Source organism: Habropoda laboriosa, unplaced genomic scaffold (assembly GCF_001263275.1).
Source record: "Habropoda laboriosa isolate 0110345459 unplaced genomic scaffold, ASM126327v1 scaffold147, whole genome shotgun sequence".
Classification (NCBI taxonomy): Eukaryota; Metazoa; Arthropoda; class Insecta; order Hymenoptera; family Apidae; genus Habropoda; species Habropoda laboriosa.
Genome location: NW_017100256.1, coordinates 54666 through 68666, shown reverse-complemented (window position 1 = coordinate 68666; position 14001 = coordinate 54666). Strand labels below are relative to the sequence as shown.

The 14001-nt window shown below is 39.3% G+C and overlaps 1 protein-coding gene across 1 annotated transcript in view; it reads left to right on the top strand.

Annotated features, from left to right (window-relative positions):
• LOC108572572 overlaps nucleotides 1-14001 on the top strand; it is a 96762-nt gene that overhangs the window by 79735 nt on the left and 3026 nt on the right. Inside the window, exons 10-20 of the mRNA XM_017934833.1 lie at nucleotides 1030-1184; nucleotides 5398-5868; nucleotides 5923-6106; nucleotides 6838-6885; nucleotides 7053-9108; nucleotides 9672-9960; nucleotides 10599-10831; nucleotides 10904-11201; nucleotides 11824-12231; nucleotides 12315-12543; nucleotides 13941-13998. Of these exons, the coding sequence (XP_017790322.1) occupies nucleotides 1030-1184; nucleotides 5398-5868; nucleotides 5923-6106; nucleotides 6838-6885; nucleotides 7053-9108; nucleotides 9672-9960; nucleotides 10599-10831; nucleotides 10904-11201; nucleotides 11824-12231; nucleotides 12315-12543; nucleotides 13941-13998 (4429 nt within the window). The remainder of the gene's footprint in view (nucleotides 1-1029; nucleotides 1185-5397; nucleotides 5869-5922; nucleotides 6107-6837; nucleotides 6886-7052; nucleotides 9109-9671; nucleotides 9961-10598; nucleotides 10832-10903; nucleotides 11202-11823; nucleotides 12232-12314; nucleotides 12544-13940; nucleotides 13999-14001) is intronic.

The following is a 14001-nucleotide window of genomic DNA, read 5'->3' as shown; positions in this document are numbered from 1 at the left end:
GATTTATTAATGCTATTAGTGACTGATATGGATTAGAGGAGAATAATAGTAAGACAGATTAAAGTGTTATATGCTCCATCTGCTAATTAGTTTCTTAATTCGCTTTGATTTATCTGTTTTGAAAATAGGATAGGAATATTCAATTATTGCGAATTTTTAGTATTTGTAACTTCATATGGAAGAGCAGTGATTATTTTATTCTGGAAATGTAATCATTTTTTTGTGAAATGTAACGTTTATGATTCTTTAGAAACTTCGTCCTATTATACGTCTATTTTCATTCGCATAATAGAGGGGAAAATTAACAAAGGGGTAATCTGAAGCTTTTCATTCAAAGGAAGCGAATTTAACGATTAATTAAGTAAAATACAGAAAATTTGTATTACTAAAATACCGTGAATTCTTTTTCGCAGCTGCTGGATATGAAATAATAGAGCTTCAACAGAAACTGTTCAATTTTTATTAATTTTTAATACTAGAATTTATTTCAGTTAATTAAATTAATTTTTATTAATATTCACGAGCAATATCCTTACCATTTATAGACTTTTCAAAGTTTTATCAATTCTTTAAAATAGTGTTTCGTGTTCGTGTAATCACAAAGAATCTCTCAAGCATCTCACTACGCGAGTAAAAGTTTAACGAGCGCACAGTGCCAAAGAAATTGCTTTAGTAGCATGTAAATTTTCTAAATTTCTGTAAAATCGATTTAAAACTCCGTCTGAATAAATAGCTACCAAACAACGTCCTTTTATTTCTATCAAAACAATCTCGCGCTTTTAATAGAAACAACCGAACCAATTGCCCTTTTGTACTAAAATAATTGCGAGAAGATCTGTCCGTAGAATTTTCACAAAACCAGCGTTAAAAACACCTTTGCAAGATAATTCCGTTAATTTACCTGTAAAATCCGTACACCTGATGAGAATCAGAGAATAACGAAGCGGCAGGCAATGCTCGAATAGGAAGATTCGTCGAGCTCTGACGAAAATGGTTCCCCAGATAACATCGAAATCCTAAATCCCATAGCATCGACTGAGTCGACGAAGGCGTTGCAGACCGTGACTTCGATGACAGGAACTCTCGTACCGGATACACCCCTGGTGACCACGTTGCACTATTACCCTCATGCGCCTGCATTGGTCCAAATCAGCCAAGCTGAACCAACGCACTGCAGATCACAGGTAAGTCGCACTTTTCATGCTCGTTTTTCCTTTCCATTCATCGTCTCTCTTGTATTCTCTTTTTCTATCCTCTGTTCTCTCTTTCTCTCTTTTGTTCGCTATCCGCATTTGTCGATCATACGCCGCGAATCGTCCGCGGTGACAAGAGGGAAAAGCAAACGACGAAGAGGAGGGATGACAATAATTATGCCAAGCTCAGGGCGCGGTCCAACCGTTCGCATAATGCGGAAACGTTGTGGCACATTGTATTAATCATGCGCAAACCTATTTGCATCGCTATCTGCATAGATATTGCTAACCAGCTCGCTGTTGACCCTGCAATTCCTGGGACGCTCAACCTTCCCTCGTTGGTTTGTCTGTCGCGTCGTACCGTTCGCCGTGCTCTTTGATTTACTCTTCTCTGGTCGTTGCTTTTGTTGCCATTCATCTGTTTTCATGTTTTGTTATTTTTCTTTTCGATCTCAGCTTTACCTTGTTTTTTTTTCTCCTTTCTCGTGGATAGGAAGTATTCTAGATTTTAAATCGTTATTGTAAAAATGTAACTCTTTGATGCTCAAAATAAGCACTTTTAAGTTTTGTGTGTAGTGTGACGATTTGGAGATGAATTTAAGTTTCGGTAAATTGCGATGATCACTGCTTGATCGTAAGACTCTTAGAGATGGGGAGTCCCTTGAGCCCATAAGTTTGAAAAAATTTAAATTATCCTTGGAGGATTCTTTGAACCGACAAATCGAGAAATTTAAAATTATATCTATTTCCTTTCTGCAAAAAATTATTTATTGTCGTATACACCCTTTAAACAAATTAGACTCTCCTTATCTCGACAAAGAATCATTCGACGCAGCATTCAATCAGTCATAATCGAACATTTGATGAATTAGTTGGTACACTCTTGTACGATACTATTTCATTCTATAAATACGTTTAATTAAAAATAAATTCATTGCTACGTTTCTTAAAAAATATAAAATTCTCAAATGTTATAAAACTTTGTTCAAAAAGCTATTTTTTTAAGATAACTGTGTAAGAAGTATGGGTTCGAGAAACCTCCCCCCCTTAGGCTTCCGCGTGATGGCTCATGGCTCAGGAGTTCTAAATAGGGTTAACCCTTTAGCTATTACGTGCCACTATAGTGGCTTCCCGTTAGGTGATCTTTTAGGACGAAACGCCGCTATAGTGGCTCTCTTCTTTATATTATTAAAACATTAAAACGTTTATTTCCGTATACACTGTTCGGCAAAAAAATTGCAACACCTAGAAATTGGGGTTGCAAAAATCTACAAATCACATGTACGTTTCTCTAACCTTTTTTAACCAAATTTTAATCATTTTTCCCTTTCAATATCCCACAAAGTACATATATGTAAATTTCAAATTTTTAAATGTTCAATTTAAATTTAATTTTCATTTTTAAAGTGTTGCAATTTTTTCGCGAGCAGTGCATAATTGTTATGCCTCTTTCTGATTTTTTACATGAAAAATAAGTACAAATATTGTAACTTAATCAGATGTTATTTTATACTAACGTAGATAGAAGTACATAATTGAAGGCATCGATCTAATAAAGCTAATAAAGCTTCGCGGCTAGCTCAGCCGTAGCTAAAGGGTTAAATTAAGAAATCTGTCTATTTTCCACGTTTTTAATTAGACTCTTTTTGCATCTTGAACAATTTAGTTTTGACGTGCGAGAGCAAACAGGATTCTTGATTTATTCTGATTGTAAAAAGATTTGACTAAAAGTTGAAGAAATTTTCTCGCCACGATTCTTCTTAAAATTTTCTTCCATTACAATAAGGAACAATAAAATTTCCGACGTAACGCTATTTCTATCGTCTTCCTCCAATTTCCTCTTTTTCTCGACTTCATTCAAAGCCTAATCTTGGTGTCGCGTTGTTTCCTCAGTGGTTCATGACTCGAGGGCGTTAATTTGTTACGTGAACAGAGGCTTCAACTGTTGCTTGCTCGCCAGAAAACGCGTTAACCGTAGCTTAGTCTCTTTCCTTTACGGCGTATACCTTTTGTTCTAAGCGCCATTTCAAAGAGCTTTCCAACTTCCCCAGACAACAATACCATTATTCCTTTTTCTTAGATCATTCCTTCTCTATTTTTCACTTCTTTCACCCTTTTGCTTCATCTTTCCTCCATCGATTTCCCCTCTCTTTCTCTTGCTCTTGCTCTGTACAATAGACGCCACTTCCTCTTTGAATCTCCTGCAAGGTTGCATTCCTTTATGGAATCATCCTTTTTGTAACTCTCTTCGTTAAGCTCTTTTGCAGCATGTTTTTTCGTCCGATCGTCAGTTATTCAACACGATATATTTATATATATACAGGGTGTCTCGTGTGATTTAATGTGACTTTGTTGATCGTTATTAATACGAAAAAATTTACAAACAAAGAAATTTGAGGGTTTAGTGTGCTCGATGAATTACTTCTGTTCGAAAGTATTGTTTTTGTTTAAAAGGAGCTGTATCGAAATTTATTCTATTTTAGCTGAAGTAGTACGGTAAATGTCATTATAAATATTATTTTGTTATGCATTTTGATAGAAAGCTTCTCAATATTTTTTGAAGATTATTTCTTTTATATTTAAGTTTAGCAAATTTTCTGCTTCGGTAGAAGATTTACTGCGAAGGAACAATAAGCATTCTTTAATGTATGTTAAAAGCAAATACAAATATTTGCGTTAATTTCGATATCGTTGCTAATTACGTTTCATTGCTAAGAAATTCTCTTGTAATTAATTATTTTTGCTTCGTATCGCAAGTACAGTTTAAAATACAATTCCTGCAAGGTCTACGAAACGTATTATCAAATGTGGAATTTAATATAAAAAAAAATTGAAGATAATTAAAAGTGTTTCTGTGACATTAGTTTTTGAATTGTTACTTTTTCACAATTTACTTCTGTATAATAATATTACTGAATTATTGTTAATTTTGATTTTTAAATTTACCAAAATGAAAGAAACAATGTGACTTTTCAAATCTTACGAAATTATTTGCAAATTTTTTTTTACGTAAATAAAAATCATTTGAAATAAGAATTACTTAAAATCCATTGAAAACGTGAATAGATTATCAAATTTATTTCAGTTTTTCTTTTCAGAACTAGAGGTCACAAACTAATTTTTCAAAACTCTTTGTTCATCGCAATATTCACAATGTTATGTTAGAAAATCAACTGCAATGATTGTCACGATCGAGCAGAAGACTTTTTCGAACGAATAACAGATTTTTGAAAATTCTGTAATTTTCCTCTGGAGAACAATTTCGTCTGATCGTTTCGCTTGAAGCTTTGCAGCTCTTAGATTGCTATTTCTACTGTAACATCGCAGCGTTTCGCGGCAAATTTTAATAAAGTTGGACAAAGTGTGTTTGAATTGTTCAAACAGATCGCAGAGAAAAAGAACAATCGAGGCAATAAATTGAATTCTCGTTCGATTAATTTTATCATCGCTGAATATAATTCGTGTATATTTCTTGGCGAAAAACGATACCTATGTTTTCGTACTATTTGTTCATCGTTTGGTTATTCCGGAGGGAAATGTTGATACGCGTAAGGATATTGCAAAGTAATTTAAAAATTCCAAAATTTCATTTCCTCAGAAAGTTATTGCACGTGATATTATTTGAAATTGTAGTTTCAAATTAGGAGTCTCTTTCTTGATTATTTACCTATATAATACGAAAATAAAAAATATTCATCGTATCGTCACAACCGCGAAAACCATAGCAAATTTAAAAAATCTGTTCGAGCCATCATATCGTGCAATAAAAAATAAAGAATCATAAATCGTTTACGAGAAAAACCCGCTGGAAACTAACAGCGTGAACATACAGTACACAATTTTTCCCGTATCACCAATAACGAACGATATTTAAAATCATTGGCCACTCGAATCTCATTTAAAATTCACATTCATACCCTTCAACATTGACACAACCACTTGAATCAATTTAGAACAAACATTCGAACAGCACACCACACAGTAGCCACAAACATCTGTTCGATCAACAGTCGATAAAGACTGAAATCGTCGCAAACACGGGATGAAAAGCCTCCAAGTAGTCGATTCCGGCCAGTTGTCCGCAAAATCGTTGACCTAGTTCGATCCTTGGTCCAACTTTGTCGAAATTCGCCGTTGCCTAACTCGCCAATATTTCATTCCTGGAATATCCTGCGCACAGCAGCGAAATTCGTTTCTGTCGAAGGCGACCTCGCCGGTTTCCTGTCTGACACCGCCGCCCGAGGTGACAACGATCCACGCGATCGAGCCACCGGAAGTGGCGGCGCCGATAGTCGGTGTGCAAGATGCGTCGAACCAGACGGACGCACCGGAACCGGAGGACCAGGAGCAGCCGCCGTTGGTCGAGGCTTGCGTGAAGCAGGAGCAAAGTTTGAGCCCCTGTCAGCTGCAGAACTCGGCTAACCTAACCACCACCACCACCACCAACCTGACGAATCTGACCAACTTCGAGATCGTAGCCGCCTCGCCGGAGAAGGTGTGCAACGTCGTACGAATAACAACCACCACCACCACCGTCAATCCAGCCGTGTGCAGTATCGTCGGCAAGGTTGACAAAGCGGAGAACACGATCATCAACATGGCCGACTGCCCCAAGTACTCGATCACGAAAGAGTGCAGGAGCGTGACGTCGATCGACAGGACGATCGAGCATGTGGTCACCAGGCAGCTCGACAGAGAGCACGACGACAGGAGTCACGCTGAGGAAGAGGAGGACGAGACTTTTGGAGAGGACAGGATAGGACCGTGCAGGAGCGGGCCGAGGATCATCGAAATTACCGAGGAGAATTGCGACAGTTTTCACGAGAATTTGGAGTTCTTCGCGAGAAGAAGAGATCACTCTTTGGACAGACATAGGGACAGGAAGAGGAATTATGGAGGAGAGACTGGTGGTGGTGAGCAGGGGGAGGAAGCTGAGGCGAAAACTGTTGAGAAGTGCGAGGTAAGGGCCAAATGAATTTCATCTTGAGTTTTTATTTTGAACTGAGAATTTTGTGAATCAGATTGAGAGGTTCGACGATATGCTTTTGTTTATTTGTGCGTATGGAATAACGTAGTAACGACGCCTTATGTTGTTTGTTATGGAATACATTTTTATTATGAACATCGTTTTTTTTTTTAAATATAGTTTTTATATATGACGAATTAATTAGCACCAGAGGTTGCATATACACTGTATCTTTGACCCTTTGCACTCGAGAGGCGACTGAGAATCGACATTAACCCTTTTAATTCCATGGGCCGATTCGATTTATGTATGAAGGATCCTTTGCTGAATTTCTAGCTGCTGTGGAAATTTCATCTAAATATCTGAAAAAATGTAGCGATCAGAAATTTTTCAAAACAATTTTACATATTTTTAACAATAATAAATAATTAGTTAAGGCTGTATTAAAACTGATATTTTCCAGGACAGCAGGTCTATGGACTCCCATAAATTCTAAAGTTCCACATGTCAGAGGTCTATGCAGTGAAATAGTTTGAAAGAACCAACAAAAATACATAAAATATTGAAATACAATAGCTACATCCTTTAACACGTGTATACTTTATTTCTACGTTAATTTTAAAAAATCTCATCCATTTCACTTCCGTTACTTCCTTATAGCAAAACAAAATCGTCGAGTGCAAAGGGTTCACTTGAACGAAAAGCATCTTAAGTTTCACATAATCGGTATTACTTCACCGTTAAACAAACTCGAATGCTGGTGTAGTACGAAAAACAAATTCGTTACCTTCGTTCATTTCCAACAGAATCCAAAGCTCTCGAATTTACGTAGCTTCCCTATGCTTCACACGCAACATTATACACCTTTCAGACCGAATTATCCAAGACGGAAGAAGCGACAGCCGCAGATCTCCACAGACACGCGAGTCCAGCGACCGAAACTTCCGAAGTCGCCGTATCGAAACCAGTAGAGGAGTCTGCCGAATCGAAAATGGAGGTCGATTCGAACTTAGACAGCTGCGGGAAGAATCGAGAAGATCGTCCTCAAGCACCTCCGCCACGTCCACAGATCACAGTAAAATCGTTCGACATGCCGAACATAGATTGCGACGACCAGGTGGTCGAGCCGGTCGTGATCAAGCAGGAAGCCGACGAATCTGCGTTCGAAGATTGGTCGTTCAGGTGTGAAGCCACGTCGACGACGGAGAAGCCGAAGTGTCAGGACACGTCTAAGAGACACACGATCGAGAAGTCTCATCCTGGAATCGAGAACGTAGTGGAGAAATTGAAGAAGAACGCAGCTGCTGCTCTGCAGGAGACAGTTCCTCAGAAGATCGAGGATCCGAAAGACAAGAACGCGGAGAACCTTCGTTCGAGAAGGCACTCGGAGACGATGCCGCGAAAATTGGAGAACGGCTTGAAGAAACACATCCTGAGATCCTGCGAAAATTCCCAGTTCATGGAGAAACACAATGCTACGAGGGAGCCCGAGGTGTCGTCGTCAGTGACAGCGAGGACCGGTCAAGATACGCAATACGCAACGACTGTGGAGCATCCGAGCGACTTGCCCGTGAACAAGCACAGCTTGCCCAGAGACTACTTCGTGAACGACAACAACAACGACGCCAGAAACAGCAACAACAACATCAAAGGAATCGACAAAAAGGAGCCTGTCGTGAAGAAGGAGAAAACTTCCACTCCTGAGGTCTGCGAAGTGACGGAGATGAAGTGTATCGACAGCGAAGCTGTCACGCCCAAGAAACACCGGAAACTGGACTCCTTGGAGGACTCGTCGTACGCCTTGACACCAGACAATCAACCTAGCAAACTCAGAGCAACGATTAATTCTAAACAAAAACCGACCGTCGACATAAGCGGACTGGAACTCTTGTCGAACAGCATCGAGCAACTGGAACAGCTGAAACCGGACGCTCAGAACACCAGCACGTCTTCTGAACTGGAGAAATCACCTGTCAGAGCTAAACTGATCTCGCCGCAGGGTGAGAGCAACAACAACAACGTGGACAGTCCTTTAGGCCTGCTGTGTGCTCTTGCCGAGCAGAGATTCATGGAAGAAGTGGGAGACAAGGTTCCCAGGAAGTTGAATCTAGAGAGCTCCGAGGAGATTTCACACGCTGGTAGGTTGTTGTTGAACCTGGGCAGGGTGAATCTTTCGGAGAAAGAGGGGAAAACGTCGGACAAGAGGAAGCACGTTCAGGCAGAATCAGAGAGTTACGAGAGCCCGAAGAGATTCAAGGTAGACGGGAAAACTGGGGATGAAAAATCCAAGTGTGACTCGTTGCAGTATCACGGCAAGAGCAACGCAGATAGACAATACGAGGCGAGGATTCAGGGAGAGATGGTGTTCAGGGTGAAGGAGAAGACAAGGAGGAGCATAGATTTTTCTGAACGAAACGGAATTAGTACGGACGACGAGGAGGTTGCTATGCTGAAAGACGGTCCTATTGGTAAGAGCAGCAGACCTTTCAAGGATTCGGACTACGAGAGGAACGAAGCTTTTGAACAATACGAGAGACAGTACGGGCAGTATCAAATGAACGGCGCGTATAACGAGAAAGAGCCTGTCGAGGGTAATTTATCGGACTCTGATATGGAAGCGTACGATCAGAAGATGTCTGAGAATGGTGGAATGGTTGATGAGAATAGTAGCGACGTGAGAAGAAGACTTTCTGCGGAACATCGCGACTGTCGCGATTATAGGAACTTGCAAGCTAAATTGGACGCGAAGAAATTTATCGCTAGGAAGGGGCACGTCGATAATGAAGCAGACTGGCCAAATATGGACGCTATGGAGCTTGATATGAGAGTTAGGCTGGCTGATATTCAGAGACAGTACAGGGAGAAACAGAAGGAGCTGTCGAAGTTGACTCCGAAGAAGGACGAGAAGAAGAGTCCCGGGAGACCGCGAAAGAAGAGCCATTCTTCGAGGTGAGTTCTCAATTGTTCACTTTATTTTTTAGTACTTTTACTATGAAATGATATTTTCCGACACTTTTCTACACACGACAAATTGACAAATAGACACCAGCTTCGTACTACGGCTACTTTTATGCAATTCGTCAGAAATTTCTTTTCGCAGTATATGTTACATTATTTACGATTAAAAGTACCATTTTAATTTTGTATATTTGCAACTAGCCTCTAATACGCAAATCATATTTCTTTATTCTTTTCGTTAAAAATTAAGTACCATTTTAATTTGTATACTTGCAACTAGCCTCTGATACGCAAATCATATTTCTTTGTTCTTTTCGTTAAGAATTCGCAATAAATCGAGAGTGGTTTTGTTCGAGCATAATTTCCAAGAACTTCACGGTGAAATTTTCTTGTTTAATCTTAAAATGATAAAATATAGTATAACAAAAATTTTGTTTATGTAATAGAAACTTCATTTATGTAGATACTGGAAAAATGGTTTTCTTCGATGTTCAGTGAAAACTCTAGAGATTATTAACGAAGCGAAACTAGTGTTTGGTAAATAATGTTCACAGTTCGGATCATGGACCTCTCGCATCGCCAGTCATGTTGGAACCAATGGCTTCTCCGGCCAAATCTCCACCGCGATCACCGGATGGAACTACGCCACCGCTGCCCTCGACTGTCCTAGCTATGCCAAGATGTAACGTGAACTTGGTGAAACTGGGCGAGCCAAGGAGTCACATTAAACTGTTGGACAGTATACCAAGCATTCCGATTCCCGTTCCACCAGTTGCCTCGCCAATTACCGTGCTACCATCGAGCAAAGCGTCGCAGGACGACGATGAGAAAAGCACCGGAAGGGTAAGTCGAACGTTTAACTTTTCACTTTAATGAAACGTCCAGGAAAACGGTGTAATCGAAGAATAATGGAAAATAAGCTCGTCATTCTGCTATTTTTTTGTAATCCCAGAGATTTTGAAGAAATAGGAAAAGAAATGTTTGTTTATTCGTGAATAAATTTAACTTGTGAGTTTTGTAAAGTATTTTAAGTGTGTATTATTTGTATAAAAATGGTTAGTATTATATTTGTGAGAAGATTAATTAAACGTGATTACACCGAGCTGAGTAATTAATTCTATTTCTAATCTTTTTATCTTTTAAATACTGCTTAGTTAGTTTTTTAACATAATTCGTACATATTTGTTTTGTGTTATATGCGTAGTAGGAAGGACAGCAATTATTGAATTATTGTATTAATCGTGATAAGATGAATATATATAAAAAATGGAAGAATATTTTTCTTAAGGAATTCAGTTTGTCAATATCGAGAAAATTCGTTATTTAAACAACTCGATGTTTAATGCTTATTTACTTTTTAATTATTTTGTGCTACGTAGTAGGAAGTAAACTAACTATTAAATTATTCTATCAATCGTGACAAGATGAAAGAACACGAATTAAGGAATTCAGTTCGTCAAATACGATGAAAATTTTTCTAGTTGAGCTACGACACATCGTCGCCAGCACCAACGATCGCAAGTTCCAGTTCAGCGTCGAAGAAGCGAAAGGTTGGTCGGCCGAGGAAGTTAATGTGCACATCAGGAAGCGTCAGGCATCTTACAGAAACAATAGTCGCGAAAAAGCCTAAGAGCAAAAGCTCTCTGGTGAGTTATCTTTTGTCTTCGAAGAATAGACATCTACAGACAAAAGTGAGTTTAGCTTCTGAAACGGGGCGCGAATGAAATTCACATTTGATACGATGTAAAATGTAATCTTTTGTTGTACAGTACGTGGGCAAAACTAGTTACACACCATTGCCGTTCAAGGCTGCAATCTCTTCCATGAAATCTTCTTCCAAAAGCCATAAGTCGGCTAAATCGAAACCGAAACCCGCGAAACAGACACCGTTGCACAGTAAAAACGTGATCAGCTCGATTATCGCGGAAAAGGCGAAATTAATCCAGGAAGTGAAGTTAGACAAGCAGAGTAAAATGAAACCGAAGTTGAAGGCCGAGGCGAAGGTGAAAACTTGGGAAGACGATGAGTCTAACAGCGTTACGGAGAATATGCTGCCAGAATCCACTGTGCAGGAACCAGTAATGGTAATTTATCAGTTCGTTTACTTGCTTATTTATTTCGAAAAGATTTGTCAGCTGTGTAATATTTGTAATGTATGTAGATAAGTTATTACCGAATTACAATGACTTCAGTTTGAAGGATTGATACTTTACGAGGAAGTGTACGAAATTATCGTGCATGATTACAGGCAAAGAATAAGATTTTGCTAATTCCAGAAGGAATTAACTTATTAATTTCATTTATATTGTTATGTGAAAGTTTAAGTGGAACTGTGCTGATTTTTTAAGGATTATTAATCTAACTTTGCATTTAGAATTATAATATTTCATTTCATACATTTAATACACAACGTTTCTATCTTATAGCAACCATCTCTATTTCATTTTCTCCATCAATAATTCCAACGTAAATTTAAAAAACTGCAGTAATCAATTTTAACAATACAAAACGTCGTCACAGAATCAATATCGTCACTATTGCAATGGGGACCAATGACAAAGTTCAAAACTACGTTTACACTGAAACAATGCAACTTTCCTTCAGCCCTATCCCTTTCACAGAAACACTAAACCGATCGTGCATATCGTCAATAATCCACCACATTTCTTCCTAAAAATATTTACAAACTGTTTCATCGACCACCAGGAAATCCCCGTGGAAAGTACGGAAACTGTGGAGAAAGAGCCGGAGAAGATCAGGCACGAGAAGTCGAAGAAGAAGAAGCGGAAGTCCAGCTCGTCTTCGCCGTCGAGGCGCAAGTCCAGCGACCGGGACAAGAAGGAGTCGAAACGGCGAAAATCTCTCGAGTGCAAGGAGTGCAAGGAATGCGCGAAAGCAGCTCGAGCCGAGAAGACGGAGATCGTGAACAAATGCAAATTAACGTCGGCCCACTTGGCCATAGACCAGCTGAGGGTCTTAACAGCGATGGGAGGTCTATTTTATGCCGGAAGACTCAGTGCCGTGCAGGCGCCTGACGTTTATGCGATCACGCTGGATGGCGAACGGGGCAATAGACCTCACATTCATCCCAGAGAGGAGATTCTCCGAGATGCGGTAAATTATCGTTGATTCATCTTCGCGTGTCGTTCGCTCGAACGAAATCTTTCCACTCCGGTATTTACTGTCGTTCTTCGCAGATCGTGGAAGTCTGTCCCACATCGACGAAAGAGCTGCCGCCTGGGACGAGGCTGTGCGCCTACTGGAGCCAACAGTATCGCTGTTTGTACCCGGGAACGTCGGTGGAACCTTCAGAACCTGATCCAGAACTCGACGAGAAATTCGTCAGCGTAGAGTTCGACGACGGGGACAGCGGCAGAATTGCCCTGGATGATATCAGGCTCCTGCAACCTGATTACCCTGTCGTTGGTAAGTCTCCTAGTGTTTTTCAAATATTCTTTCGTGATCCTTTGGTTCGTTCTTATCGTTGAGGCTTCAGGGTGTAAACTGTTCTAAAAAATTGCAGCTCGCTTCGTCAGGGTTTAAATGGCACGCTGACAGTGTTTAGTGTGTCATTCGAACTCGATGAAGCCACCAGTGTGTCTGTTAGAAATATTTAACGAAGGAAATAATAATATTGAAGGCTAATTTACTATTTCTTTCACTCTGTTCTGAAGTTTTGGGGCAATTGTTATGCTGTTTCTTACCGTCCTCCTATCAGAAAGCACCCTCGTCTTTTTCAGTCCGTGGTCAGATTCCATTTTTAAAGTAACGCAACGTCGGACTGCTTGCCATCCTTAAACTTCCTTATGCCTTCTTCCAATCAATCAATCCTATGACACCCAACAGCTACGTGACTTCGAGTTACTAGCAATCGTTGCATAAACACTCTCTCTGGCCACACGCAGTCTAAGTACCTGCCATAAATCGTACGAAAGCGAAATAGCGCCGGGTTAATTGCCTTCAACGATTCTTAAAAATACGTTGTCCGCTTACACCCGGAAGCCTCGGCAATAGTAACTGATAGTGCGCCGTGAAAGCCTCAAATTTTCGCTTTAACGCATTGCTGATTTTTACAGAGAAACAAAAAATGAGATTTTTGAAAATATTGGAAATTTTGTTCGTTCTATTATAGTTGGGTTTGTGGATTTATTGTTTTATCCATCGTAATTGCGGATATTTCTATTCCTCCACGTTCGTTTGCTTTTTTTCTGTCGACCCGTACACAGTTCAGAAATTGCTATAGTTACAGTAATTGGTACTTCTTAAGTACCTTCGTTCTAATCAAAAGTTGATAATGATTATGATTAAAGTTTGAGACAGTGAGGCAATTTCTTAAGTGTTTCAAGTACTTTCACTGTTTTGGTACTGATGTAGCTGCAGTCTAATAGCGTCAATTTTATTGGCAAACTGAACGAGAAATTTCCAAATCTAGAGGTAGTTTCGAAGTCGTGATGACCTTTACGAGCAAGGAGTAGTTCATTATTTGAGAGAATCAAAGTTTTACAGTATTGGTGTTATAAAATCTAAGGAAACAGATAATCGTGGTCTCTTATTTTAAATCTGGTTTCTTTAGTATAACATATGCAAGCAACTTTCTTTACTTTAATTTAATCCGAAAAACTACGATCATCTACCACGATAAATCATTTTAGTATTAATAGCGTAAGTTTTAATTTGCTTCTTAAAAAGAAAGAACACCGAAATTGCAGCTTTTAATGAATTTTAAACATATGTATTTAAATTTTTCTTCGTTGCGTGCAATTTTTAACGATCTTTGCGCCTCTTGGAGTCCCCTGTACATCGAATTCCGTCTTAAATTCTAGAATATGACCCGAATCCTCTGTTATCATTGGGCAAACGTCGACGACAGACGTCGGTTTCGAC